Genomic DNA, 27,510 nt, shown 5'->3' with positions numbered 1-27,510 from the left:
ATCTTACATGACCCACTGTACCCTGGTCATGACCTTGCTTTGGGCAAGTTACATGACCTCTCTGTGCCTCAGTTTCCTCCTTTGTCAGGTGGAGCTAGTAACAGTGTGTTTCCTTCTCAGGACATTAATTTAAGATTAAATTAGTACACAATCAGCAGCATAGCCAGTGTCTGGCACATGTCAATACTTGATCAGTGTTAAGGATTAAAGCAATTCATGAGATCCTTAACCTTATAGTTTCTACCTTTGAACAGGGTAGAACAAGACATCCAGGTTTATTTCAATGTAGAGTGAGTTTGTTCCCTCAGCACTATCTACCAAACAATCAGCTCTTTCTCCTTCTGAACTGTGGTGCCATTTTTATCAGACATCAAGTATGTTGTTGCTAACATGTATATCTATTTTAAGATCTGGTTTTGGTTCCTTTGGTTCGCTTGACTAATTCTCAGCCAGTACCATGCGCTTTTTATTACTATGGTTTGCCCTGTGGTTTAATATGGCAGGGAAAGTCCCCTGCTTTGGTCATCTTTTTCAAATTTGATCTAGCTTTTCACAAACTTTTATTCTTCTACAAAAGTATTACAAAAATCTTCTATAAATACCCTCGCAATTATCACTGGGATTTCACTTAATTTTTAGATTAATTTCAGAAGAAATCACAGCTTTAAATGTTAAACTGTTCTAGTCATTAACAAGATATGCCATTTCAGTTATTTGTTTTTTTTTTTTATGCTCTTAAAGTTTTTTTTCTCCAAAAAGCTCTGGGCTGTGTTATTTCCTAAATACTTTCTGATTTTTATTGCTGTTTATTTTCTACTACATTTTTGGGTGGGTTATTGATAATCCCAAAGAAAGGCAATGCCAAAGAATGCTCAAACTACCGCACAATTGCACTCATCTCACACGCTAGTAAAGTAATGCTCAAAATTCTCCAAGCCAGGCTTCAGCAGTATGTGAACAGTGAACTTCCAGATGTTCAAGCTGGTTTTAGAAAAGGCAGAGGAACCAGAGATCAAATTGCCAACATCTGCTGGGTCATGGAAAAAGCAAGAGAGTTCCAGAAAAACGTCTATTTCTGCTTTATTTACTCTGCCAAAGCCTTTGACTGTGTGGATCACAACAAACTGTGGAAAATTCTGAAAGAAATGGGAATACCAGACCACCTGACCTGCCTCTTGAGAAACCTATATGCAGGTAAGGAAGCAACAGTTAGAACTGGACATAGAACAACAGACTGGTTCCAAATAGGAAAAGGAGTGTGTCAAGGCTGTATATTGTCACCCTGCTTATTTAACTTATATGCAGAGCACATCATGAGAAACGCTGGGCTGAAAGAAGCACAAGCTGAAATCAAGTTTGCCAGGAGAAATATCAATAACCTCAGATATGCAGATAATACCACCCTTATGGCAGAAAGTGAAGAGGAACTAAAAAGCCTCTTGATGAAAGTGAAAGAGGAGAGTGAAAAGGTTGGCTTAAAGCTCAACATTCAGAAAACGAAGATCATGGCATCTGGTCCCATCACTTCATGGGAAATAGGTGGGGAAACAGTGGAAACAGTGTCAGACTTTATTTTTGGGTGCTCAAAAATCACTGCAGATGGTGACTGTAGCCATGAAATTAAAAGATGCTTACTCCTTGGAAGAAAAATTATGACTAACCTAGATAGCATATTCAAAAGCAGAGATATTACTTTGCCAACAAAGGTCCGTCTAGTCAAGGCTATGGTTTTTTCTGTGGTCATGTATGGATGTGAGAGTTGGACTGTGAAGAAAGCTGAGCACCGAAGAATTGATGCTTTTGAACTGTGGTGCTGGAGAAGACTCTTGAGAGTCCTTGGACTGCAAGGAGATCCAACCAGTCCATCCTAAAGGAGATCAGTCCTGGGTGTTCATTGGAAGGACTGATGCTGAAGCTGAAACATCAATACTTTGGCCACCTCATGCGAAGAGTTGACTCATCGGAAAAGACCCTGATGCTGGGAGGGACTGGGGGCAGGAGGAGAAGGGGACGACAGAGGATGAGATGGCTGGATGGCATCACTGACTCGATGGACATGAGTTTGAGTGAACTCTGGGAGTTGGTGATGGATAGGGAGGCCTGGTGTGCTGTGATTCATGGGGTTGCAAAGATTTGGACACAACTGAGCAACTGAACTGAACTGAACTGATTGATAATGTTAAGAGAGTTATTAATTTTGTAACATTGCTGACTCTAATATATTAAAAATATCTGTAGATTCTGTTGGATTTTCTATGTAGATATAATCACTCATTTCTTTTTCTTGGTTTATTGCTTTGGCCAAGACTTCCAATTCTTTGCTAAACAATGTCATTGATAGGGAGCATTCCTTACTTTGTTCCTGATCTTGAAGGGAATGTGAATATTTATCCATCATATTAATTGCATATGGCTTGTGTCATTCTGATAAAGTTTCTCTTTCCCCATGAGTTTTTATCATAGTCATCGAAACAAATTTAATCAAATACTTTTTCTGCATATTTTGAAATAATTATATGAGTTTTCTCCTTTAATTCACTGATTTGATGAATTATAATAGCTGATTCTTTTTTTTTTTTTTTTTGGCTAAAGGATGTGGCATGTGGCATCTTAGTTCCCTAACCAGGGAGGAACTGAGCCTCCTGCACTGGAAGTGTGGCCTTAACCAGTGGACAAACAGGGAAGTGCAGTAATGGATGTTTCTAATGTTAAACCATTCATACATTCTTGGAATGAGCCCTACTTGATCTTTTTTTTTTTTATTTTTCTTTTCTTAAAAAATTATTTATTTATTTGGCTATGTGGGGTCTTAGCTGAGGTGGGCTCCAGAGCACGAAGGCTCAATAGTTGTGGTGTTCAGGCTCAGTTTCCCGTGGCATGTGGGATCTTAGTTGCCCAGTCAGGGATTGAACCCACTTCCCCTGCATTGAAAGGCAGAGTCTTAACCACTGAAATGCTGGGAAGTCCCCCTTTTTTTTCTTTTGAGAAAGCATTTTAAAATTTTAATTGTGGGTAATACACATGAAATTTATTATCTTAAACATTTTTAAGTGCAAAGTTCAGTAATGCTTTGCTGTTGTTCAGTTGCTAAGTCATGTCCAACTCTTTGTGACCCCATGGACTGCAGCAAGCCAGGCTTCCCTTTCCTTCAATATCACCAGCAGCTTCCTTCAATATCTCAAACTCATGTCCATTGAGTCAATGATGCCATCCAACCATCTCATTCTCTGTCACCCCCTTCTCCTTCTGCTCTCAACCTTTCCCAGCATCAGGGCCTTTTCCTGTGAGTCAGCTCTTCAAATCAGGTGGCCAAAGCTTCAGCTTCAAAATTGGAGCTTCAGCTTCAGCATCAGTCCTTCCAATGAATATTCAGGGTTGATTTCCTTTAGGATTAACTAGCTTGATCTCCTTGAAGTCCAAGGGACTCTCAAGAGTCTTCTCCAGCACCACAGTTGGGAAGCATCAATTCTTCAGCACTCACCCTTCTTTATGGTCCAATTCTCACATCCATACATGACTACTGGAAAGACCATAGCTTTGACTATAAGGACCTTTGTCAGCAAAGTGATGTCTCTGCTTTTTAATACACTATCTAGGTTTGTCAGGAGAAGGCAGTGGCACCCCACTCTAGTTCTCTTGCCTGGAAAATCCTATGGATGGAGGAGCCTGGTAGGCTGCAGTCCATGGGGTCGCTAAGAGTCGGACACGACTGAGCGACTTCACTTTCGCTTTTCACTTTCATGCATTGGAGAAGGAAATGGCAACCTACTGCAGCGTTCTTGCCTGGAGAATCCCAGGGACAGGGGAGCCTGGTGGGCTTCCGTCTATGGGGTCGCACAGAGTCGGACACGACTGAAGCGACTTAGCAGCAGTAGCAGCAGGTTTGTCATAGCATTTCTTCCAAGGAGCAAGTGTCTTTTAAATTTCATGGCTCCAGTCGCTATCCACAGTGATTTTGGAGCCCAAGAAAGTAAAATCTGCCACTGTTTTCATTGTTTCCCCATCTATTTGCCATGAAGTGATAGGACCGGATGGCATGATCTTCATTTTTTGAACGTTGAGTTTTAAGCCAGCTTTTTCACTCTCTTCTTTCACCTTCATCAAGAGGCTCTTTAGTTCCTCTTCACTTTCTGCCATTAGGGTGGTGTCATCTGCGTACATGAGGTTGTTGATATTTCTGCTGGCAATCCTGATTCCAGCTTGAGCTTCATCCAGCCCAGCATTTTGCATGATGTACTCTGCATATAAGTTAAATAAGCAGGGTGACAATATACACCCTTGATGTATATTGTAGTAGTGTTCTGGTGCTATTGAATATATTCACAGGAATTCCCTAGCGGCCTAATGGTTAGGATTCTAGGTTTTTGTTGCCATGGCCTGGGTTCAAACCCAGTTTGGAGAACTGAGATCCTGCAAGCCATGTGGCAAAAAAGCAAAACCACAACAACAAAAAACTATGTTCACATTGCTGTATAACCAATCTCCAGGATCTTTTCATCTTGCAAAACTAAACCATACCCATTAAACAACTCCTTATTTCCTTCCCTCCCCCTACTCAACTACCATTTAACTTTGTCTCCATGAATCTGACTAGGTACCTCATATAAATGGAATAATGTATTAGTAACATTCGTCTTTTTGTGAATGGCACTCATTTAGCACACTGAGGCACTTTTATATATACTAGTGGGTTCATTTAGGATTTTTCATATCTATGGATGTGTGCACGCATGCATAATCGTGTCAGACTCTGCCACCCCAAGAACTGTAGCCCTCCAGACTCCTCTGTCCATGGGATTTCCCAGGCAAGAATACTGGAGTGGGTTGTAATTTCCTACTCCTGGGGATCTTCCCAACCCAGGGATCAAACCTGACTCTCTTGTGTCTCCTGCATTGGCAGGCGGATTCTTTACCCCTGCGCCAACTGGGACTCCTTCATATCTATATTTATTAGTAAAATCGGTGTAGACTTGTCTTGCCTAATGGTTTAAGTAAGTTTTTTAGAATCAAGATTAAACTACTCTCATAAAATATGTTGGTTGACTTTCCCTCTTTTTCCATTTTCTGGAACAATCTGTGTAAGAATACAGACAACTCGTTGCTTCAGAATTTGGCAGAACTTGCCTATAAAACTTCCTGTGCGAGTGAAAAACAAAAGTTAAAAACAAAACATGTTTCCCTTTCGGCCCAGAGGTTCCACCTCTCTCAGGGGACTTCTTGGGGGAAATGAACCAACATAAATATCTGAAGCCCTCAGCACGTGGGGCAAAGGGGACGGACAGTAATTCTTCCCAGTTATGAAAGGACTGAGGACAGTGCACAGGCCGGAAGACATCCCTTTATTCAGTTACCTAAACCTTGGGCTGCAAGGAGATCTAACCAGTGTACCCTAAAGGAAATCAGTACTGAATAGCCTTTGGAAGGACTGATGCTGAAGCTGAAACCCCAACACGGTGGCCACCTGATGCAAAGAGCTGACTCATTCGCAAAGACCCTGATGCTGGGAAAGACTGAAGGCAGGAAGAGAAGGGGATGACAGAGGATGAGATGGTTGGATGGCATCACTGACTCTATGGACATGAGTTTGAGTAAGCTCTGGGAGTTGGTGATGGACAGGCAAGCCTGACGTGCTGCAGTCCATGGGGGTCGCAAAGAGTCGGACATGACTGAGACAGTGAACTGAACTGAACCGAAACCTCCAAAGTGGGAGAAGACGCTTTAGAGTTATTCTTCACAACTAGTTTCCAGAGGCGGAGAGAAATGTTTTAGCCTCTGAGGTGCCTCATTTCTATCATTCCTGTATTCCCGAATATTCGCTGGGCACCTACTATGTGCCAGACACCGCGGTGGACCCCGTGGTGACGACACGGCTAGCCCGGACACCACAAGGGGCTGCCAGTCTCTTGGGGAGCTTAGAGTTTCCACGGGAATACAGAAACCCTTCTTCCCCTCCTTCTTATACCCAGATTGACTGATTGATGAGAAAAATTCAGGATGGAAAACTCACGAGTATTGTGCTAGGCAAGCTAAAAGAAAAAACAAAAAGGAATACACAAAAATAGTAGTTTTAGGAGGTGACCTTACGGATGCCGACCTTCCCTCCCCCCACTTCTGTAATGCTGTCGTGCTACTTTTACAACTTTAAATAGCGTGGCAGACGGCCACTTGGGAGGGCCCAAACCAAATCGGTTCAAGGACACAGTTCCTAGGGACGCCCCGCCCCGCCTGTCTCACAGGCCCCAGTCCCGCCCCTGGACAGTCTCAGGCCCCGCCCCTGGCCTGACCCGCGGGCTCAGCCACGGAGCAGAGAACCAATCACAGCCCGCTTCTACGTTCGGGCTCTTTTCGGCGTCTGCCCTTAACCAAAATGGCGCCAGCTCGGAAGTTGCCGAAGTTCTAGAAGTTGCCGAAGCAGGTCCGGAAGCTGCCGAGCGAGTCCGGAAGTTGCCGAAAGAGAGCAGCGGGGAAGGAGGATGGCGGATATCATCGCAAGACTCCGGGAAGACGGGATCCAAAAGCGTGTGATACAGGAGGGCCGAGGAGCGCTCCCTGACTTTCAGGATGGAACTAAGGTTCGTAACGACCCGCTTCCCCTTAACCTGTCGGTGGCGCGGTGCGCATGCGAGGCGAGAGGAGGCCTTAGGCGAGATATTGCGCATGCCCAGACAGCAGTGGTCTGTGACCCTACTGCTCACATGCCGAGCTCGACGCTGATTGGCCTGGATTTAAGTAGAGGGTGAATTCGGATGCGTGAGCTCCGCCCCCTGCCTTGGCCGAGTGGCTACATAGGTCATGGAGGCCGTCAGTCATCAATAAACATTTTGCGGGAGGTAAGGGGGTTGACCCCATTGCTTGCCCAGACTCAGCGTGGGAGAGGACCCCAGATGAGAAAGCTGGGCTCTGGGAGGGGCCCCTGGATTGCAAGTTTCAAGGTCTTCTATGGATGGAAGGGCCTTCTGAAAACGTAGACCAGCTCCCATTGCTTAGGTGGAAAAACTGAGGCCCTGGGACGCACAAACCCAGAGAACAGGCCAGGAGGTCGGGTCTACCAGACGAGAACCCTTTTGACAGCTTTCCTACTGCTCTTCGTGGCATTGGGTCGGGACAGACAAGGGCTAAGAAATAAAGAGCCTCCCACCTTCCTCCTTTGCACATCCAGGCCTCTAGCTCCAGCCTCTTCCACCCCTCTCCGCCCCAATAATGTACGCCTCCAGGTTTACCTCCTTCTGCTCATGCAGTTCTTTCTTCTGGAGGGCCTGTCCCAGGCCACTTGTTTGTAGCGTAAGTGCTTCCTGGGGGCAGCCCCTGTGCCCAGCAGAGCAGTCACACAGGACATGTATATTGAGCGAATGAGTAAAGATCCTGGCACCAAAAATGAACTGAAGTGATACATCTTGTTGATGACTAGAACAGTTGAACACTTAAAACATACTGGGGGCACCCAAAGTAAGAGCTACTGTGCCGACAAGAGCTGTGCAGAGATGGCGAAGGTAAAGCCTGGCTCACAGGAGTGCCCTAGGGCAGAGCTGCGTGCCCTAGTGATCAGTGATACATAGAGGGGTGCTTCTGGACATGAGGGAAGGGATGTGGGTGAAGTTCCCTATGGGCTGGGGTGGGGGTGGGGGGGGTGGTGGCCTTGAAGAAAGTCTTGGCAAGGGAGATCTTGGATGGAACAGACACCAGTTGGAGAAAACACCAAAAATAGTGATGATGTGTGAACAATGACACCGAAAGAATAGGGACAAATAAAAAACAAGAAAACAATCATCAATCACCGGCATTGATTGAGGGTTCACAAGAGCGTGGTGCTCAATGCTTCACAAGATTATTTGCTTTCATTCTCATGAGGTGAGGTAAGTACTGTTGCTAACTCCATTTTACTGATGCGGAAACGGAGTTCAGAGGGGTGGCTAGGGGTGGGAAAGAATGTGGCTTCCTCTAACCATATCCTGTGGAGGGTTCAGTCTCAAGACTTCTCTTCACTCACCCTGAGATGATCTCATCCAGGCTCGTGTCTTTTAAGAAACTCTCCACGCGTGCCTGGACCACTCCCAAATGTCTGTGTCTACCCTTCCCTCCCCTTTAAAGTTGATATCCAGTTCCCTACTCACCGTCTCCACCTGGAAATCTCATTGGCAACTTAACCTGCTCCCCTTGACCCTCTCATCTCAGGGTAGGGCCCCTCCAGCCTTTTGGTTGCTCAGGCCAAAAACCTCCTGGTCTCCATGCCTCCTCCTGTTCTCATACACCCCCCAGAAGATCCTCAAGGTACACTCAGGATCTGACCACTTCTACCACTCCCACCATGGTCCAGGTCTCTCCCCTGGGTTATTCCAGTAACGTCTTAACTCACCTCCTGCTTCTGTCTTCCCGGCTCTCCCACCTGTCTCATCCCCGCACCAGCAGAACCAGCATCAGATCATGTCCCTCTTCTGCTTGGAGCCAACTGGTGGCTTCCATTTCAGAGTGAAAAAACGAAGTCCTCACCACAGGCGTTAGGCTCTGTGGGGTCCCTCCCTGCTGACCTGCTGACCCCGTGAGGTACCGCCCCTCCCCTGGTTCAGTCTGCTGCTGCGGCGGCACTGGCCTCCCGCTTTGTGAACACACACACGCTGCCCCTCTGCGAGGCCTTTGCACCTGCTGTTCTTTGGCCAAGAAATTTCCCACCCCTTCCTACCTCAGCATCTGTCTGGCTTGCTTCTCCTGTACTCCCTTCAAGTCTCTGCTTTCTCTCTCTCTTTTTTTTTTGGAGGGGGGTGGGGCCACACAGTGCTGCTTGCAGAATCCTAGTTCCCTGACCAGGGATCGAACCTGAGCCCCAGCAGTGAAACTGTCAGCTCCTAACCACTGAACTGCCAGGGAGTTCCTTCAGTGACTCTGGCTCCCTGAACTCGCTGTGCGTTACCATGCTGCATTTTGATGTCTGATCCATAGCACTTTGCTCCACCTCACCGAGTGTGTTTTGTTTGAGGCCCGTCTCTTTCCTTTAGAAGTTCCCTGTGAGCTCCACGGGGGCAGGGGCTTTTGTCTGTTTTGTCAACTGCCAGGCCTAGCACAGAGCTCAGGCATGTAGTTGTTGTTCAGTCTCTCAATTGTGTCCAACTCTTTGCGCCCCCATGGACTGCAGCACGCCAGGCTTCCCTGTCCTTTACCGTCTCCTGGAGCTTGCGCAAACTCATGTCCATTGAGTCGGTGATGCCATCCAACCATCTCGTCCTCTGTCAATATTTGTTGAAAGAATGACTAAAGCTAGACCCCTTGGGCTCTCGTCCCAGCCCATCCACCTACTCGCCATGTGACTTGGACCCCTTCCCTCCTGGGTGGTGTGGTAAAGGTCAGGTGGTGACCCCTGGGTGAGCCCTGTCCCTTGTGCCACCTGCAGGCTGTGAGCTGGCCTTGTCCTTGTGGTTGTGGGAAGGCCGTGCCCTTGTCTGATCCCATTTGCGGCCCACAGGCCACGTTCCACTACCGCACTCTGCGCAGTGATGAGGAGGGCGCCGTGCTGGATGACAGCCGGGTGCGCGGCAAGCCCATGGAGCTCATCATTGGCAAGAAGTTCAAGCTGCCCGTGTGGGAGACCATCGTGCGCACCATGCGGGAGGGGGAGATCGCCCAGTTCTGCTGCGACGTCAAGGTACCCCGTACCCCACGCCTGCCTGCGTCTGTCTGGCCACACCCAATTCCCTATCCTCTGCCCTGGCCAGGCCACCACCGACTCCCTCCAGGGCACTGCACCGCCAGGCACTGGCCTCCTGGCCCCTAGTCTGCCTTCTCTCCTTTAGCCAGACTGCAGCCAGGGACTGGCTCTCAAGTGCAATACCCGCTACAGCTCCTTGCTTCAATCCCCTCTGCTCCTGGTCACTGCCAAGCTGAAGCACAAGCCATAGATGCCCACGTGGCCCCTGCAGGGTCTCCCTCCCACTCACCTGCCTGTGTTCCCATCTCCTCCTTACCCAACATCCTCCTTCCTACTTCAAACTAACTCCTGGGTCACTACCCCAGGAAGCCTTCCCTGACTACTGGTGCTTGACTTGAACCCCTCCTCTGGGTTCTCCACCTCTCATACTCTGCATGGCCAGGATCTGGTCCTTTGTCTGCATTTAGGCTACTTCAGGGCAGGGATTAGGCCTGTTTACCTTGAAAGTGCCCAGTGTGGGCCAGCCCAGAGCCAGGACTCAGAACATATCTGCTGACTGGATGAACATTAGCTGAGCAGTCGGCCCCGAGCCGACAACAGGGTCAGTGAGAAGAGCAGGTTAGGCATGGGGATGGTCTGGCTTCCACCATCCCAGCAGGTGTCCCTAGTGAAAGGTCAAAAGCTAGGTCCCTGGAACTTCCCTGGTGGTCCAGTGGTTAATACTTTGCACTTCTAATGCAGGGGGCGTGGGTTGGATCCCTGGTCGGGGAACTATGATCCTACATGCCACATGGCCAAAAAGTAAAAAAAATTAAAGTAGGCCAAGACTTAAAAAAAAAAAAAAAAACAAACACCATAAAAAAGCTAGGTCTCCAATGCCTGAGGGTCCCCCATGAGGATTTTGAAGTTGCTGCCCTAATCCCACCTCAGAGATGGGCCCCGAAAGGGTTGGTGGTGGGGCCGGAGAGAAGAGATGCTGGGAATAGAGTGTGGAAGGGCCCCCGGAATGATGAGGAGCCCAACTTATGGGCTGCAAGCCTGGGAGGAGGACAGGTAAGAGGTAAGAATTCCCCTGGACTTGTCAGGGCTTGGGAGACAGGTTGGCAGTGGGAGTGCGTGTTTGTGTGTTGAGGGGGTGGGAAGCATGGGTGTTTGGCCTGAAAGTGATGGAGGGCTGGGAGGCCGGAGGAGTCGGGAAGGGAAAGTCCTCCTGGGCCTCAGTGTCCTTTCTCAGATGGTGATGGGACAAGGGGCGGGGCCTCTTGAGCCCATGAGCAGCCAGCACGTGCTGACAGAGCCCCCCTGCCCACTCACCCTCTGCAGCACGTGGTGCTGTACCCACTGGTGGCCAAGAGTCTACGCAACATCGCAGCCGGCAAGGACCCCCTGGAGGGCCAGCGGCACTGCTGTGGCATTGCCCAGATGCACGAACACAACTCCCTGGGTCACGCCGACCTGGACGCCCTGCAGCAGAACCCCCAGCCTCTCATCTTCGACATCGAGATGCTGAAGGTGAGGGGCCACCAGGCCAACCCCCTACCGCCCAGTTTCAGAGAGGGTGCCGGCTCTGCCCGCCTGCCCAGAGCTGGTGGCCTCCCTGACTGTTCGAGGGCTGGGTGGGACAGGCACAAGGAGTGCCTCCCTCCTGGGGCCCTTCCCCGCTCCCTCAGGTCTGCCAAGGCAGGGCTTTTCACCATCTTGCTCATTGCTCGGTTTCTAGAACTCAGCACAGTGCTGGGCATGCAGGAGATGCTGTACACGTGTTTGTTGAATGGTCAGTGGATGAAGAAGTGATTCTGCTTCTGGTACCTGGTGTCCCAGGCCCAGCCAGCCCAGAGGTTGACCCCGGGCCCTGACCTGGCCTATGCCCCGGCAGGTGGAGAACCCTGGCACGTACCAGCAGGACCCGTGGGCAATGACGGATGAGGAGAAGGCAAAGGCAGTGCCGGTTATCCACCAGGAGGGCAACCGGTTGTACCGCGAGGGCCACGTGAAGGAGGCCGCTGCCAAGTACTACGACGCCATCGCCTGCCTCAAGAACCTTCAGATGAAGGTGCTGCCTGGGGACTGCGGTGGGTGAGGGGAGGGGTCGGGAGGGGCCCAGGGGGCCCAGGTTTCAGCATCTTTTCCCCTGTCCCTGCCTCCGTGCCCCCAGGAACAGCCTGGGTCCCCCGACTGGATCCAGCTGGATCAGCAGATCACCCCACTGCTGCTCAACTACTGTCAGTGCAAGCTGGTGGCCCAAGAGTATTACGAAGTGCTGGACCACTGCTCCTCCATCCTCAATAAGTATGACGGTGAGCGCCGGGCGCTGGGTCACCAGGGCAGGGAGGCGGCCTTCCATATCACCCCCGTTCTGAACTCCCGAGGGAGCCTGACCCAGTAGCTCCCACCCAGTGGGGCCGCGGCCCTGCTGTGCCAGTGAGAGAGGAATGGGGCTTGGGGGAGGTTTGGCATCCTCAGGGCAGGAGGGCTCCGTCCACGCTGGGCCCCTGGTGCAGGCAGTCAAGGTGGGGTGCTGGCTGGCCCCCCTTTCTCATGCCCTTGGGCGCTTGCCGCCCACTGCAGACAATGTCAAGGCCTACTTCAAGCGCGGCAAGGCCCACGCGGCCGTGTGGAATGCCCAGGAGGCCCAGGCTGACTTCGCCAAGGTGTTGCAGCTGGACCCGGCCCTGGCGCCTGTGGTGAGCCGTGAGCTGCGGGCCCTGGAGGCGCGGATCCGCCAGAAGGACGAGGAGGACAAGGCCCGCTTCCGGGGCATCTTCTCCCACTGATGGGGCCCCGCTGGCCCGGCCGCCCCGCCCATTGCTGCCGCCGCCGACGCTGCCAGCCCACCCACCCCCCAACTATATCATGCTTCTCTGTATATAAAGGCCTTATTTATCTGTCTCTCTCTCCCTCTCTGGGCTTGCCGAACTGATCCACTGGGAAAGCTGGGGTCATTGCCCCTCATTTCCTGGTACTTGGGTGGTTTGGGGAGGCAAACAATAGGGGTTCTAATCCCAGCTCCCCGTTCATCAGCTCTGAGACCTTTTTGGGCCTCCGTGTGCCTGACAGAGAAACGAGGATGGTCTCTGTCACAAGGGAAGTGTTTCTTGGTGGCCAAGGCCGAGGTGCCTGGGAGCCTTCAGTCTTAAGGGGGAGACGAAGCAAGTGCAAGCCAGGAGGCTTACTGCCTGGGTGAGGTGGGCTCCCGGTGCAGCCCTCCCCATCGCCCCCCTCCCAACCCCCAATCTCACGGTCTCAGCTCATGCAGGCAGTGGTTCCAGTGAGAAGCCAAGTCTGGGCCCCTGGTAACTGAAAGGCCAGCCCAGGTGGGGAGGGGAAGGAGGGTGGGGGAGGCTGGCTCTCCAGGTCCTAATCTTGGCCCTGCCCTCTGACCTGCTGTCTGACCCCGGGCACATCCCGGCTCCTCTCTGCCCTTCAGCATCTCTGTTGAACTAGAAACTGTGAGCTGGGCTGCCCTGTGATGCCACGCTGGTGGGCAGTCAGGCGGGATGCAGGCGGTGTTTATTTCCATGGAGTTACACACGCTGGAAAAGCCTCTGGACCCTTGCTGCTCCCTCCTCCAGCCCCCAGGGCTGGGTCCTCCAGCATGAAAGGGAACTATCCCTGAGGGCAAACAGATGCAGGTCATGGGGCTGGGGGCCCAGCCTTCCACTGGGGCTCTTCGAGTGTATGAATAAATAACCCAAGTCCAGCCACAGTTGGAGCCTCACTCTTCGCTGTCCAGCTTGAGGCTGATGCTCCGCGCCTTGCCCCGCGCCAGGGTGGTGGGCGGCGTCCCAGGACCCTCCCGCTCCGCCTGGCTGGGGCCCCTCGAGCGGAGCAGCTGGCTCTGCTTCCGAAGGAAGTCCACAGGGGCAGCCCCACCATAGCTGCTCTTGGCCAGGGCGGCCCTTGAGGGTCCCGCAGTGGCATGAGGGTGGGAGCCAGCCTCCAGCTGGCCCAGGTGGGCCACGTAGCCATCGGACAGGAACTGCGGGCAGAGGTGGGTAGGGTGAGGGGATGGCCGGTCTCGGGCCCACACACGGCCCTCACCCACCCTTCCCAGGCTCTGGGCAGTGCTGGCTGCAGTACCAGGCTGGCACAGCCTGACCAAACCCCGCCGGGGAGCCTGCCCCTCTCTGGGCCTCGTCCTGAGTTTCCTCATCTGTAAAATGGGGTTTTGGAGGGAAGTAACAGCAGCTAACATTTAGCAGGCACTTGCTTTGTGCCCAGCCCAGTGCTCGCTGACATGCAGTAAATCATGGGCTCTTCGTGACGGCTGCGGAGATCCGTTCTACAGACAGGAAAGTGAGGCTCAGAAAGGTCAAGGCTTGTGCCCAGAACCATGCCAGCGTGGAACGAGCACCCAAGGTCTTGCTCATACTCCAGCTTGAGTTACCCGTTCTGGCCTGTCCGGAAGCTTCCAGCTGCTCGTGACCTCCCAGATCCTAGGAGAAGCCCAAGTTCCCCAAAGCTGGCCAGCCTGTTCACAGCCTCCCTCCTAGGTGCTTCTTAACGCACGAGTGGTCCTCAAGGCACAGCCTCAGGCTCCCATGCTCCAACTGGCTAGCAGCCCCACCTTCACTCGGCCCTCACCTGGCACTGCGCCTGCAGCTTCCTCACGGCACGGCCCACGATGTAGGTCTGGCTTGGGGGCAGGCCCAGCGCCGCATACACGGCCACGTCTTTGGGGGACCCGTAGCCGGCCACGAAGTTCAGTTCTACCTGTGGCCGGAGAGGCCAATCAGCAGCCCCGGGGGGGAGGGGGGCGCGGGGCGGGAGACAGAGGGTGGGGTTTGGTGGGCGTTCAGTGCTGAAGGGTTAGGGGCGGGGCCTCTTAGTCTCCAGCACCAAGTCTGGCTGGGGGGTGGGGCTAGCCGGATCTCCCTAGTTGGCCCCAAGGACTCTAGAGACCCTTGCGGGGATGTGCGGTCTGTTAGGCTGGGAGCCAGGGCCATGCGGGTGGGAACAAACGGGCCTCCTCTCGGGGCAATCACGGGGTTCGGGGGCCCTCCCCAACCACCACACCTCCTGCACCAGGCTCTGCAGGAACATCGCCTTCTGACGCAGCGGGTCGTGAGTGAGGCCATCGCAGAAGGAGACGACGCCGTGGGGGAAGTTGTGCTGCGACAGCCAGGCCACCACGCGGTGCTTCTGCATATCAGGACGGCCCGTCACGTACACGATCAGGTAGCCCGCGTCCTGCCAGTGTCTGCAGGGAGGGGCGGCGGTCAGCCCCGCGCACCAGGGGTGGGGACCAGTCCTCACAGCGAGCGGGGAAGAGAAGGGGCAGCCGCTCCTACCTGACCACGTCCACGGCGCCGGCGCGCACCTTGGGGTCGCTGCCCATGATGGACACACTGGCGGTGAAGGAGCCGTCGATGCTGAAGACCACGGCCTCAGTGCCGCGGGCCACCACCGTTAGGCAGCATTCGGCGTAGGTGTGGTCGCCCCTACGGCCCGGGCGGGGGTGGGGGTGGGTTGCTGTGTGAGCGGCGTGGGGGCGGGGCCCACGGGAGCCCCGCCCCGCAGAGGCCGGGCCCGCCCCACGCTCACCTGACTACCATGCGCACTGGGTAAACGCCGACGCCCAGCGCACGCTCCAGGGGCACCGGGAAGGTGAGACGGCCCGAGCTGTTGGTGACCTCGGTGCCAAAGTGGATCCACTTGCCCGACAGCGGCTGCGTCATTATGTAGATGTCCACCTAGCAGGGAGAGAGGGCCAGAGGGTCCCCCTGAGCGGAGCGGAGGGAGGGGGGAACCCCTAAGCGGCGTGGAGCTGAGCGGAAGAGGGCTGAGGCGGGGGAAGGAGGACGGGGTTGGGGGCTCAACCTGCCAGGACCCGGAGCTGTCCAGGGAACAGGAGGCGGGACCAGGGAGCTCCCGCTTGGGGCCAGGTCAGCCCGAGGAGGGGGCTGGTCTACATGGGACTGAGGCCTCTGTGTCCTAACCTTCTCTCCCGTGAGCGTGACCACATCCAAGGGTCCATACATGAAGCGCCCATTCAGCACCTGGGGGCGGCCCTCGCACACCACCGTGTCGCTCGCCCGGTGGTTGGAGGTGACGTTCTGGCGGGAGGAGACAGTGTGAGCCCACGGCCAGGAGATGACAGGGAGGCGGGAAGAGCTGGTGAGGGGGACCCGCGCCCAGACGTGTGTGCGCGCTGCCTGGAGGAGGCGGGCCAGCTCGCTCCGAGAGAGGGGCGAGGCCCGATGGGTGGGCGCTTCTGCTGACCCCGATCAGAGGTCCTGGGGGTCCTCTGTGCGGACTGCGGTTCCAAGGGGCGGAGGCAATATAGACCCTGTGCAGAGGCTGAGAGGGGCGAGATGAGCGCCAACCTGACTTGGCGGAGGGAGCGGGGAAGAGGGAGGGGAGGAGACTTGGTGGTACCTGGGGCGGGGCCGAGGCAGGAGGAGGTGGAACCTGAGAGGGGCTTAGGGGCGGAGATCCCAAGGAGACTTGAGGTCCCTAGCGGCAAGGCACGTACCCGAATCTTGACTTGGGTGCGTTTGCGCTGCCACTTCTCCCTGGGGAAGGCCGGGCTGTAGATGGACGGCTCCTCGCACTCGGTCAGGTGTGGCCGCTCCTTCTCTATCACCTGCGGGGAATGGGCACCAGCGAGGCCACATGAAGCGGGCGGGGGAAGGGTCCCTGGGGCTGCCCCTCCCCCAGCTCCGGCTCCCTATCCTTGCCCGCTTCCCCCCCACCCCCCTCCCCGCATCCCTGGGCCCACCTGTCGCAGGATGAAGGCCACCACGTCGGCCGATTCCCAGTAGCTGGCGTGGAAGAGGTGGGGCAGCGTGACGGTGGGGAAGGCGGTGAGTGCCTCCGGGCAGTACAGCGAGTAGTCAATACGCTTGGTCCCCCACCAGCGCTCCAGGACTGCTCGGCCACGGTGGGCAGTGAGTCAGGGGTGGCCTCTCACCCCAGGCCCACCTGTCTGGCCTCTAGGGCTCTTCCCTCCCTCTCTTCCACCAGCCCTGCTCTTTGCCAGTCCAGAGTTGGGTGCTGGGGCCCCCTTGTTCCAGAGCCAAGGCTCTGGGGCAAGGGTGTTTCTGCTGGGCTTCAGCGGTGGAACAAGTATCCGCACCCCCACCACTGCCCCCCACCCCCAGGCGGGGTGGCTGGCCTGACTTACTCTTAACTACTTCACTAGTGGTGCTGGGGGCAGTTGGCTGGGCTGGCGGGTCACCGCCCAACTCATTGCCCTTCCAGAAAGCACCACTGGCAGACGTGGGTGTTGAGGGCACCAACATCTCCAGCTCCTCCAGAAAGAGGCCTGAGTGGGTCTGCAGAGTGTCGGCTGTGGGTGGAGGGCAGCCTCAGTGGTGGGCTGGGCCAGGCCACCCGCCTGTCTTTCCACTGGGGTTCCAGGACTGCTCCGCCCCACACCTCCCCCATCTCCGCTGCCAGCCTTCCCTGGTCAGGTCCTGGCTGAGGCTGAATTGCCCCAACATGTGGGTGGATGTGAAGGGTGGGGGCATTCTCCCCTGTTAGCAGCATTCCTGCCAGAATGCCTGCCACCATCACCCCAATCCAGGCCCGCTTGTCTCATGGGGCCAGATGGGTACTCACTTAAATGCATGTGTACACAACCCACATCAGGACGTGACCTCAAGTGCCCATGGAGACACAGTGCATGCCTAGACATGGATGCAGCACCCCTTCACACCCGCCCCAGTGGTGAGTGCTGCTCTCGCTGTCACTGCCTCTCTTCTTTAGTCCAGTCACCACCACTGCCCCCAGCTTCTGGGCAGAGGGTCTGGGGATCCAGACTGCCCAAGGGGCCAGGGGACGGCTCCTGGTCCTGGGAGTGGTGACCTGAGAGAGTACCAATGATGCGGGAACTGCCTCTTGCTTGGGGGGGGCGGCTATCTCCATCCCTCACTGTTGGGGCCCTTCTCCTCCTCTTCCCTGTACTTTGGTTGGGTGCGTACCCAGCAGCAGAGATGAGCCATCTCCCAGAGGGAACTTCTGGTAGCGGGGCACCGCCAGGGGCGCGATGGCCTGGAACTTGGGGGCCAGCAGGGGCTCAAGGCGGGAGGCGCAGGGGTCGGCTGCATGGAAGAGGTTGTAGATCTGCTCGCAGGCTGGCCGCATCTGGGCCACTGGTACCCAGAAGATAAAGGAGAGAGGGGGTTCAGCTGGGCGTTCTGGGAGGTAGGGGTGGTGGGGAGCAGCTCCCTGACATGCTGGGTGGCACTGAAACAGCGCTTCCCAGACTGTACTCCCTGGGGGGTCCCCGGGGTCCTGCTTAAAAGTGAGACAGGTCTCTTGGCTAACAAGGGATCACAGCCTTCGATTTGCTGATGCTCGGGATGAAGTGTTCCCTAGGCCTGTTGGACCCTTTCTCAGGAAGGGCATCTGGGCATACAAGTTCCTCCTGGTGCATGCTGGGAAACGTGGCCTTGGCAAGTCCCTTCTTTCTGGGCCTCAGGTTCCCCCTCTCTAGCCAAGAAACTTAATTTTTACAGTGGGGAATGGCATAAATGCTCGAATTTCCGGTGAGAGGGAGAGGTTGGAGGAGCTAAGGGGAGGGGCAGATGGAGGAGGAGGTGTGCCCCCCACTTGCACCCCAAGGGCTCACCCTCCAACGTGGGCATCACAGTTTTGCGCAGAGCCAGCACCAGGCCAAGCGGGGAGCCAAAGAGGAAGAAGCCGGAGACCTTGAAGTCAAGGCGGGCGGCACAGGGGGCACTGTCGGGAGCCTCAGAGGTGGCAGTGGGTGGGCAGGAGGCTGTGCTCGCCCGCCGGGGCTCCCCGGAGGAGGTGGCTGGGGGGGCTGCCTGCAGGCTGCGTGCGGAGGTGGCTGTCAGCGCTGCCACCTCCGCAGCCCAGCACAAGCCCAGTTTGGGGTTGATGGGGTGGGAATGTCACCTGTTTTGAGAGCCCTCGGGCTCGGGACCAGCCATGTCGCTGGGGGTGCGCTGGGTGGGCAGGGCAGAGGGTTCTGGGCTGGCCCGGCCCAGCCCCTCAGCCCCCTCTGCCAGGGGATCCCGCATTGGGCCTGCCTCCGGGGAGAGCAGCTCATTGTTCTAGAAGAAGCAGGAGACAGAAACATCCTTAGGACTGGAGATAATCGATTTCTACTTATTTGGAAGTGAGGAAGGAGGCATGGGGGTTGGGCAGGGACTTAGAGCCAGCGAGCAGAGCCCCAGAGGGGATGGACAGAGGCAGCAAGGAACAGGCTGGAGAGAGGTCAGATTCCTGGGGCAGAGAACTAGAGCAGGGGAGTCTCCCCCCCACCCCCGCTCCTCCGGTGGAGGCAGGTCCAGCCACACTAACCATACTTCCACGGCGGCTGCTGCTCCGGCTCCCAGTGCCCACACTGGCACTGTGGCAGAGTGCATCAAAGCCCAGGATTCCGCCGACGCCGTCCCCGATCAGCACCACCTGGGAGAGAGGGCAGCGCGGTCAGGAGGGGCTGCAGCACGGGCAGGAGGGTGGGGGAGGCTCAGCCGGCAAGTTCCCCCCGGACAACCCCTAACCCCTGACCTGCCCGCAGAAGCCGGCGCCCTCAGAGGAGCGCAGGAAGGCCGCATAGGCCTGGTTGGTGCGGGCGATGACTGTGGCCACGGCGCCCTGGTATCGGGATGATGAGGTGGCCAGCAGCGGCAGGGCGGCCAGGGGAATGTGGTCCTGGGAGCGGGACAGGCTGTCACCATCGTGGCTGTAGGGGCTCAGGCTGCAGGAGGAGGGGCGGAATGAATGGGCGGGGCCTCCAGGCCTACCCCTGCCCCCTCGAAGTCCCCCTGACCTGTTAGCAAGTCCCAGCACCACGGGGGCTTTGTGGGGTCCACCAGTATCCCAGAGGGCTCTGTGATGCCATAGACTATGGCTCTGTGGAGCCATAGACTAGAAACTGAGGACAGCTGGGCAGGTGACTGGCCCAGGTGTCTGGCTTCCTGGCCTCTCCCCCCACCGCCCTGCCCCATGGGGGCCTCTCTGGTTCCAGGAGCCTCCAGGTGGCTGTCCACACCTCGGGGACCCTGTGTGTCCACCCCCGCCTTCCACCCCCCAGACCAGTACTTGGAGACGAGGGCATAAGCGGCTGCGCAGATGGGTGGGCAGGGCACCAGGCGCAGCGCCACGTGGCCCAGGGCCTCGGGAAAGTGGACGCGGGTGACAGCCTCGAAGGCTAGGCTCAGCGTCTGCACGTCCGCCCGCTTGGAGTCAGCATCTCCCGGGCCCGAGTCTAGGATGCTGCCACTGTGCAGGACGAGGAAGAGGGCGTGGACCGCGCATGTCTCCGCCCCCAGCTCCCCAGCGCTGTCTCCATCTGGGCCCTGCAGGGGGCACAGTGTGACGTCAGAGCGGTGGCTGGTGTGTGGCTGGGCAGAACTAAGGCGCGGGGTGGCCGGCCATACTCACTTCCGAGTCCCTGGGTGCCCGGGCCCCGTCCCCCAGGTCTTTGGTGCCCTCGGTTCCAGGGTCTATGGGAGGGGGAGTGCCAGGGAGAGAGACTGAGGGCTCTGTGGGGATGCCCTCACCTGGCACTTCAGGTGCTCCCGCTCGCTGTCTGCCTGGGCACTACCCCCTGCCCCCATCTCCCTCAGACCTGCCCCTCTCACCTGACTCCCCCAGGTCATTTCACACTTCTAGACCTTAGCACAGGCCAGCCAGTCCCTGCTGTTCCCAGAGACGCCTCTCCCCACAATGCCCGTTTGCCTGGAAGATTCCTTCTGATCCTGCCCTGTCCCATGTGGTAGCCACTAGCCACATGTGCCTGTTTAAGTTGAAGTGAATTAAATTACTGTGCAAAATTCAGGTCCCCAGTCACACTCACCACATTTCAAGAACTTGAGAGTCACATGTGGCTAGTGACGAGTACCTTTCCAGCATCTCAGAAAGTTCTTTTGGACAGAGCTGGTCTAGTCCTTCAAAATCTATACTTCCTGCATGAAGACTTCCCGGCCTCCAAATGAATTCCTCCATTCTTTGTTCTGTCTTTTTACATTCCAACCATCCATCTACCCATTATCCACTCATCATTCATCTGTGTATTTAAAGAGCACCCTTTCTGGGTTGACATTCACCTTAGGTCCCCGTTATGTTTAGGAATGAGTAGTTCTCTGAGTCCCCACCACTTAGGGGGTGCGGGTGGCCGGTGACGGGATAGGGGACCTTTACCTGGTGTCCCCTCAGCCTCCATGGGGGAGGCAAAGGCGTCGATGAAGTCGTTGGAGTTCCACTTGGTCATCTCCTTGGGGAAGACCTCGTCACTGTCCGAGAAGCCTTCTGAAGGGACCAGGGACTGTGTCATGGGGCTGTAGGCACTGCTCAGGGCCCCCCCGCCCCCGGCAGGGCTGGGGTGCTGACCGTGGGCATCAAAGAACTCCTCCTCGGAGCTGTTCTCAGAGTCCCGGGCGATGTTCTGCATGCGCCACTCAGACAAAGTCTGGGGAGACACGCCCCCTGCAGGGCCACGAGGGCCTCAGGCTGGGCGTCCGGCCAAGGGCCACGCTCCCAACACCCCACCACCAGTCCCCGTGCCCCAGCCTCACCCCCATGCTGGGATGAGTAGGAGGAACGGGAGGATGAAGACCACTGCTTGCTGAAGCTGGCATCAGGCGAGGCATCGGGGCCTGGGGGGGCCTCGGGCCCATCGGGGGTGCCGGCGTGGCTGGCCCCGGCCCGGGCCTCAGAGTTCGGCTTCCCCGGGGGCTGGGCCTCGGGGCCCTCACTGCCTGTGTTGCACTTGGCCATGCGCTGTGCCAGCATGCGGGCAGTCTCCTCCTCTAGTGCCCGGATGTCAGCCATGCTCAGCTCTGTCCACTCGTCCTGCCAGCACCAGGCCTGTCGGTGGGCCCGCAGCATCACCCGGCGCAGACCTATAGGTGCCCAGACATCAAAGCTGTGCCCTGCCCACCCCCAGTGTCCCTGCCCTGCATACCAAGCCTTGAATTCCCTTGAATTTGGGTAATGGCTCCCTTGGGCACACCACCCACCCAGAGCCGCAAAGTAGGGAAGGGTGAGTGCTGTCCAGGTGATGGCAGTGGGAAGTGGGGTATTTTTCTTCCTGTCCTACCTACCTCCCTGCCCACAGCCTCTTTTGTCCCTCCAGACACCCCAACTCTTAGCTCTGAGCTCACCCCGACACCCCAGGAAGCTGGGAGCAATGTTTGTTCTTGCTCTTTCAGCTGGCTCCCTGCTGACTTCATCAGAGGAGTCAACAATTAAGGCGTTAACAGTTAATGAAATTGTTGATGGTTAATGAAGGTGTTAATAGTTAATGGAAGTGTTGGCACTTAGTGAAGCAAAAACACGATACCCATTCTGGGATATTTTCATCTTAAGCAGAGGAGTAAAGTTAGAAACCTCAGTATCTAGGAAATAAAGTAATAATGATTGAATTATAAACTTCTGGAAGGAAATGCATTAGAATCTTAATAATGGTTATATGTGGGTGATTTTCACTTGCTTTTTTTTGGCTGTACCACATGGTGAAAGTGAAAGTGAAAGTTAGTCACTCAGTCGTGTCCGACTCTTTGTGACCCTGTGGACTGTAGCCCATCAGGCTCGTCTGTCAATGGAATTCTCCAGGCAAGAATTCTGGAGTGGGTTGCCATTTCCTTCTTCAATGGTATGTGGGATCTTAGTTCCCTGATCAGGGATCAAACCCAAGCCTCCTGCATAGGAAGTGCAGAGTCTTAACCACTGGACCTCCAGGGAGGCCCCTAATCTTATTTGTGCTTTTTGGACTTTTTCCAAATTTAGGATAAAGAGCCTGTATTACTACTCTCTGAGCTAAATTTCCTCATCTGGAATCATAATAGTCTTTACCTTGAGGGGTGTGGGGGGTGTGAAAGATATCTTGTATGGGAAGTGATTAGCAGAGGATTTGGCATCTTGTGATAACAATATCAGCTTTTGCTATCAGGCCCAACCTTTTCCTCATTTACAAAAGGGACAATTAAGGAAGCAGCTCCCTGGAGGGGAGATTCCATGAGAGTCCGTGGTGGAGTGGAACCCAGGTCCCTGGGGGCCCCCGTCCTTCTTCCTGTGGGGAGCCCAGCATCAGACCTGGGAGGTGGGGCAGGGCTAAGCCATGGGAGTATGACCTAGGGCCTGCTGGAGACCAGAGCAGGAGGATGGAACTCAGAGCTGGGGTGGGAGGGACTCTGACAGCACCCAGCTTCGGCCTGCACTCCACGGCGTGTTGCCAGTTACAGCTGGAGACCCTCCTGAGAGTCTCTAAGCCTCGCTTGACCCACAGAACATTGGCGTCTTAGAATTTTAATGGATGAGCAGATGCATCTCTGAGTGTCTGAACCGGCATGAACCTCAGAGATTATGTTGCCAGCTTCTTGCCCTTCTGACTCTTCCCTGTACCTCAAGGCAGGCTCCCCCAACCCCAGCTAGGCTGCGCTGCTCCCCTCTGCCCCAGCACCCACCCTATCAAATGGAAAGGATGGTTTTATGTTTCTGTGTCCCCGGCAGACTGGGAGCATCCCTGGCTCAAACACGCGGCCTAGTGCATGCTAAGTGGAACCTCCCAGGACAGGGTGCTCACCAACATCGTGGATGAACTGCTCGATCTTGGCCTGCATGCCCCAGTAGCGGAACTCGACCTTGCACAGCTTGTAAGCGCACATGAGGGGCCCGGTCTGGGCTGCTGTGCGCGCCCAGTCATCAGCCAGCGGTCCTCGGCCTGTCTTGGCCGAGCGGTACAGCCGGGGGTCCTCTTCTGCTTTGTACTCGCCTGGGGCCACAGCATCCCGCACAATGTCGATGGTATCTGGGAAGGTTCCAACAGCCCTGAGCAATATCAGCCCCCTCCAGCCCCTGCTACTCCTCCCCCACCTCGGGATTGGGAGGGCAATTTTTCACGCACAGAAAGCCGAGGCCAGGAAGTGAGCCTGGGACTTGTCAGAGGCCACCTCTCCAGGTGGCAGGTGGTCTGAGAGGGGCTTTGGGGTCATTACTGGCTGTAGGTCTCACCCAAGATGCGCTGTCTCCGCTCAGCTCCACTCAGGTTGAAGACATTGGGCTGCTGCCCCCCATCGGGCAGGTAATAGGTCTCAATTTCAATGGAGAATTTCTCCACAAAGGGGCAGGTGTACCTGGGCAGAGGGCAGGGGTGAGGGTCACTACTGGGCCCACCAGGGCCCTTCCCCTCCTGGCCCCTGACCCACCCCACTCACTCACCGGGTTCGGGTGTAGGGATAAGCATTCCAGGATTCCTCCTCCACCTGCAGGGCAGCCTTGGGCAGCAGTGCCCGGAACCAGCCTGGGATGTGGGAGCCCACGTGGTATACCTTGTGCGTGTACTGTCCACTGCCGCCCGGCCCATCTGTGTAGGGCCGGTTGGCCAGGATCTCCACGCCACTGCCCTCGCCACTCGACTCCTCTCGGCTCTTTTTCTGCAGCCCAGGGCAAGAGGAGGATGGGCAGCTCAGCCCTAACTCCGCTCCTGGGATGGGCTCCCCAGTTAGGCCTGGTCCCCGGCGCAGCTCTGAGGCCCGAGTCCCAGCTTTTCTAGGTCTCTGAAATCCCACTCTGCTCCCTTATAGCTACTGGGGTCAGGATTATAGCCTCTGACCAGTCCCCTCTGGGGTTCTGCAAGCCAGGACTTGTTCAGTCATTCAAGTATTTGCTGTCTGCTCTATTTCAGGCACTGTCTGGGCTTATATTCACTGGGATCTGGTGATGTACAGAGTAAAGACCCCTGCCTGCCCTTGTGGAACTGTACACTCCAGCGGAGGGAGACACAGTAGACAGAAAACAGAAAAAAAGCATCCTAGAGGGTTCTAAGTGCCATGGTAAAAAGAAAGCATAGACTAGGGTTAGGTGGATAGAGTTGGGGGTTGCAGTTTTGATAGGATGGGCAGGAAAGGCCTCACTGAAAAGATAACATGACCCTGATTTGAAGATGACTTGGGGGGGAAAGGAGGGTGTTGGGCAGATATGGGGTGGGGTGGGGGGTGTACTTCAAGCAGAGAGAGAGCCCGTGTAAGCTCCTAAGGGGGACAAGCTGCATGCCCTGCCAGCAAGGGGCCAGGGTGGGCAGGCTGGAAGAATCAGGAGAGTAAAAGGGATCCCTGCCTTTCTAGGACCCCAACACCAGCTCCTGCCACACCCCTCCTAGTTGGAGAGCACTAAGATCCTGTCCTTATGTAGCTCAGGAGTTTGAACATGGCTCACCCAACCCTCTGAGGCCAGATCCCAGCCCTCTTGCCTGCTCAGATTCTGGTCCCACATTTCAGGGGATGCCTCTGGAAGGGGCACCGGCCTCCTCCCCTCCCCGGGCGCCTGCCCTGGCTCACACTTCTCCGCCCAAGCCTGGCTCCCTACCTGCTTCCTCTCAGCCCAGACCTCACCCTCTGGGTTCCCTGCCTACTCCTCTGACAGTCTCTGGCCCTGAGCCTCAGCCCATCTCCCTGACCGCCGGGGGTGGCCAGGTTCCTTCACCCTCTGGGAAACCTCTCCTAGTCTTTCTCTACCCCCTGGGACCCCTCCTCACTTTCTGCCCCCCACTCTTGCCTCCTTATGCGCTCCTCTCCCTACCTCCAGAGGATTACGGGTTCTAAGGAGGATTAAAGGAGATCAGATGGGGGCTGAGCGTTCAGCAGGGGCTGGGCACTCAGGGTGGGGAGGCACCACCAGGCCCTTCCGTCCCTCTTCGCACAGTCCTTAACCACCCCACCCCTCCCCCACATCCGACTGGGGACGGGCTCTCTTCTGCTCTGGCCTGAGCCCTCCCAAGGCCCGGGGCTGGACTGGAGGGGGATTGAGCTGGGCCTGGCCCCTTGTCCCAGGTGTGGCCTGCGCGCTCCTGCGGATACCCAGCATGAAGCATGCCCCCATCCCCTCCTCGGCCTCCTACTTGCCACCGCCCTCACCTGGATCATGTAGAGCTGGGCCACCTGGTACTCGTCCAGGCTCATGGGCAGCAGGATGTGGTACTCCTTGATGAGCATCCTGAAAGCGCTCGGCCGGCCGCGCGCGGCCTCCGCGGCTCCTGGCGCAGGGCACCGCGCGGCCGTCAGTGCGGGGCGGCGGCGCGCGGCCCCGAGCCCTGCGCGCGGGCCGAGGGGCTCAGGCGCGGGGACCCCATGCCCGGGCTCGCCACAGGGCAGGCAGCGGCGAGCCCAGCTCTGCAGCCAGCGCCGCGGGGGGCCGGGAGCCGCCGCGAAGCTTAGCGCTGACCTCTTTTCCGCGCAGCCCCCGCCCCCCACCCGCCCATCGCCATGGCAACCGCGCGCTGACGCGGGCCCCCAGGAGCCGCGGGAGGTGGCCGGCGGGCTGGCGGGCCAGCCTTGCTTCTCCGGCCGCGGCGGCGTCCTAAGCCCCTCGGAACAGCATCCTTTGGGGACCCGCCCCTGGGAACCCTGGGGCCCCTCCTTCCGGGCCGCCTTCCACCACCCGCCCCTCGGGGCCCGCCCCCTGCATCCCTTTCCCCGAGTCGGTCCGTGTCCCCCACTCCTGGACATCCACTTAGAACCTTGTCCCCCGCGTGTCTCTCCGCGGAGCAGCCCCGGGCGCCCCCCGCCCCCCACCCCCGAAACTACCTTCAAAGACTAGATAACACCTCCGCCCCGAGACCTGTCTTCCCCACCCTGACGGGCAGCCCAGGCCCCAGCTCCCCTTTCCCCGCATCGTTCCTGGCCCCCAGGCACTCGTCTATGCAGCTGCCTCATCCTCCTTCTCCAGGGCTGATCACTCTTCAGGCTCAGGCTAGAAGTACCCTACGGGCCCCCGCCCTGCAAGCCCTGCTCCGTCCACCTGCGCCCCGACTTCGCTGCCGCCGTACCCCCACCTCGCACCCACTGAGCAAGCGAGAGGCCCCCACTTCCCTCTGCTCCCCGGTGTCCCCGTCCCCCGCCGTGCTCTCGATCGGCCCGCCCGCCAACGTCCCGGCTCACCTCTAGTCTAGGGTGGACGCCCCTCACCCGGTACGGGCGGGGGCCGACGGCCCGCGGGTCGGAGCCCCGAGCGCCCCCAGCCCCGGCCGCGGATTCCAGCAGTGGCCGGACCCTCTGGAGGCGCAGCGCGGGCCCATGGCCCCGACCTTCCTCCCGGTCTGCCCGCCGGCACCCCTCCGGTTCCTCCCCGCCGACCGCCGCGTCACTGCGGCTGCCCCGCCCCCTTCCTGGGCGCGCGGCCCTCCCCACCCCGGCGGGGTCCGGGCAGCCCCGCCCGCGGCGGCGGAGGGCGGCCCCAACCTTCCTTCCTTCCCCACGGCGGCGGGGGAAGAGGCCCTTCTCCAAATGCTGTCGCTGCTTAGGCCGGCCGTGTTCTTTGGGATCCCCAGACACTCTGGGATCCTTCCTCCACCCTGGCCCGGCCCTCCAGTGTGCTGTGGAAATATGACAAGAGTCCCATCCCCAACTTCTCGGGCCCCGGGAACCCGGGGCCCAGGGTGGGGGAAGCGCCTCCCCTTCCCAAGTCTGGCCGGCTGGTCTCTGACATCCCTGGCCTAGCCGGTGGGGTTCCGGTGTCCCAGACCGCCAGGTCATTCAGACGGCTGCAGTCACTTTCACTTCCAGTCTTGGGGCTCCTCCCGGAACGGGGCCCCAGCGCTTTCCCCACCTGTATCTTCCGGGTTCACAAGTCTGGCCAATGGCGCCAAGACCGTGGGCAAAAGCTGCCAGGGCCTAGGGCTGGGCTCTTGGGACCGCACCCAGTTGGCTAGAGGGCACTGGGACGGTGCAGGGCGGCGTGGCGCAGGGTCTCACCCACACTGGGGAAACCAGTTCTCTCTCGACTGTTTCTCAGGTCCTGGGGGTTGGGAAGCAGCCTGGCTCCCTTTCTTTCCTCGTAGGACTCGGAGATAGGGTGTACTCCGAGCCCCAGGGCTGATTCCAAGCTTAGGATGTTAGGGTGTTAAGGCATGCGAGGGTGAGGCTTAAGTGAACTGGCATTTCTACCCTCCAGGCACCTTT

The 27,510-nt window shown here is 56.9% G+C and overlaps 2 protein-coding genes across 5 annotated transcripts; one reads left to right on the top strand and one right to left on the bottom strand.

The window, feature by feature from the left end:
• Positions 1–6,350: 6,350 nt before the first annotated feature.
• Positions 6,351–12,522, top strand: AIP (aryl hydrocarbon receptor interacting protein). Of its 2 annotated transcripts, none has more exons than XM_055580660.1 (6): positions 6,351–6,572; positions 9,455–9,634; positions 10,961–11,149; positions 11,514–11,690; positions 11,793–11,926; positions 12,206–12,430. In XM_055580660.1, the coding sequence occupies exons 1-6, from the start codon at positions 6,474–6,476 to the stop codon at positions 12,276–12,278; spliced, it is 852 nt and encodes a 283-aa protein (XP_055436635.1). In that variant the 5' UTR covers positions 6,351–6,473; the 3' UTR covers positions 12,279–12,430. The 2 variants fall into 2 exon arrangements, with proteins under 2 accessions (XP_055436635.1, XP_055436634.1); XM_055580659.1 differs by having other exon boundaries at positions 6,354–6,572; positions 11,793–11,934; positions 12,206–12,522.
• Positions 12,523–13,129: 607 nt separating this feature from the next.
• Positions 13,130–26,671, bottom strand: PITPNM1 (phosphatidylinositol transfer protein membrane associated 1). Of its 3 annotated transcripts, none has more exons than XM_055580658.1 (24): positions 26,491–26,671; positions 25,468–25,586; positions 23,774–23,988; positions 23,567–23,688; positions 23,139–23,363; positions 21,130–21,456; positions 20,945–21,040; positions 20,756–20,863; positions 19,997–20,058; positions 19,655–19,911; positions 19,121–19,310; positions 18,911–19,018; positions 18,503–18,660; positions 18,213–18,418; positions 17,563–17,733; positions 16,764–16,928; positions 16,359–16,507; positions 16,113–16,223; positions 15,577–15,693; positions 15,182–15,330; positions 14,929–15,078; positions 14,654–14,837; positions 14,222–14,350; positions 13,130–13,616 (listed from the first exon to the last, which is right to left on the bottom strand). In XM_055580658.1, exons 2-24 carry the CDS (start codon positions 25,543–25,545, stop codon positions 13,353–13,355), a joined length of 3,741 nt encoding a protein of 1,246 aa, XP_055436633.1. In that variant the 5' UTR covers positions 25,546–25,586; positions 26,491–26,671; the 3' UTR covers positions 13,130–13,352. The 3 variants fall into 3 exon arrangements, 1 of the variants encoding a protein (XP_055436633.1); XR_008714501.1 differs by having other exon boundaries at positions 13,597–13,616; positions 14,222–14,346; XR_008714502.1 differs by lacking the exons at positions 13,130–13,616; positions 14,222–14,350 and having other exon boundaries at positions 14,700–14,837; positions 15,577–15,937.
• Positions 26,672–27,510: the final 839 nt, after the last annotated feature.

This window comes from Bubalus kerabau, chromosome 5, assembly GCF_029407905.1.
Source record: "Bubalus kerabau isolate K-KA32 ecotype Philippines breed swamp buffalo chromosome 5, PCC_UOA_SB_1v2, whole genome shotgun sequence".
Lineage (NCBI taxonomy): Eukaryota > Metazoa > Chordata > Mammalia > Artiodactyla > Bovidae > Bubalus > Bubalus kerabau.
Note: the sequence above shows the minus strand (reverse complement) of the source record. Positions and strands in the feature narration are given on the sequence as shown.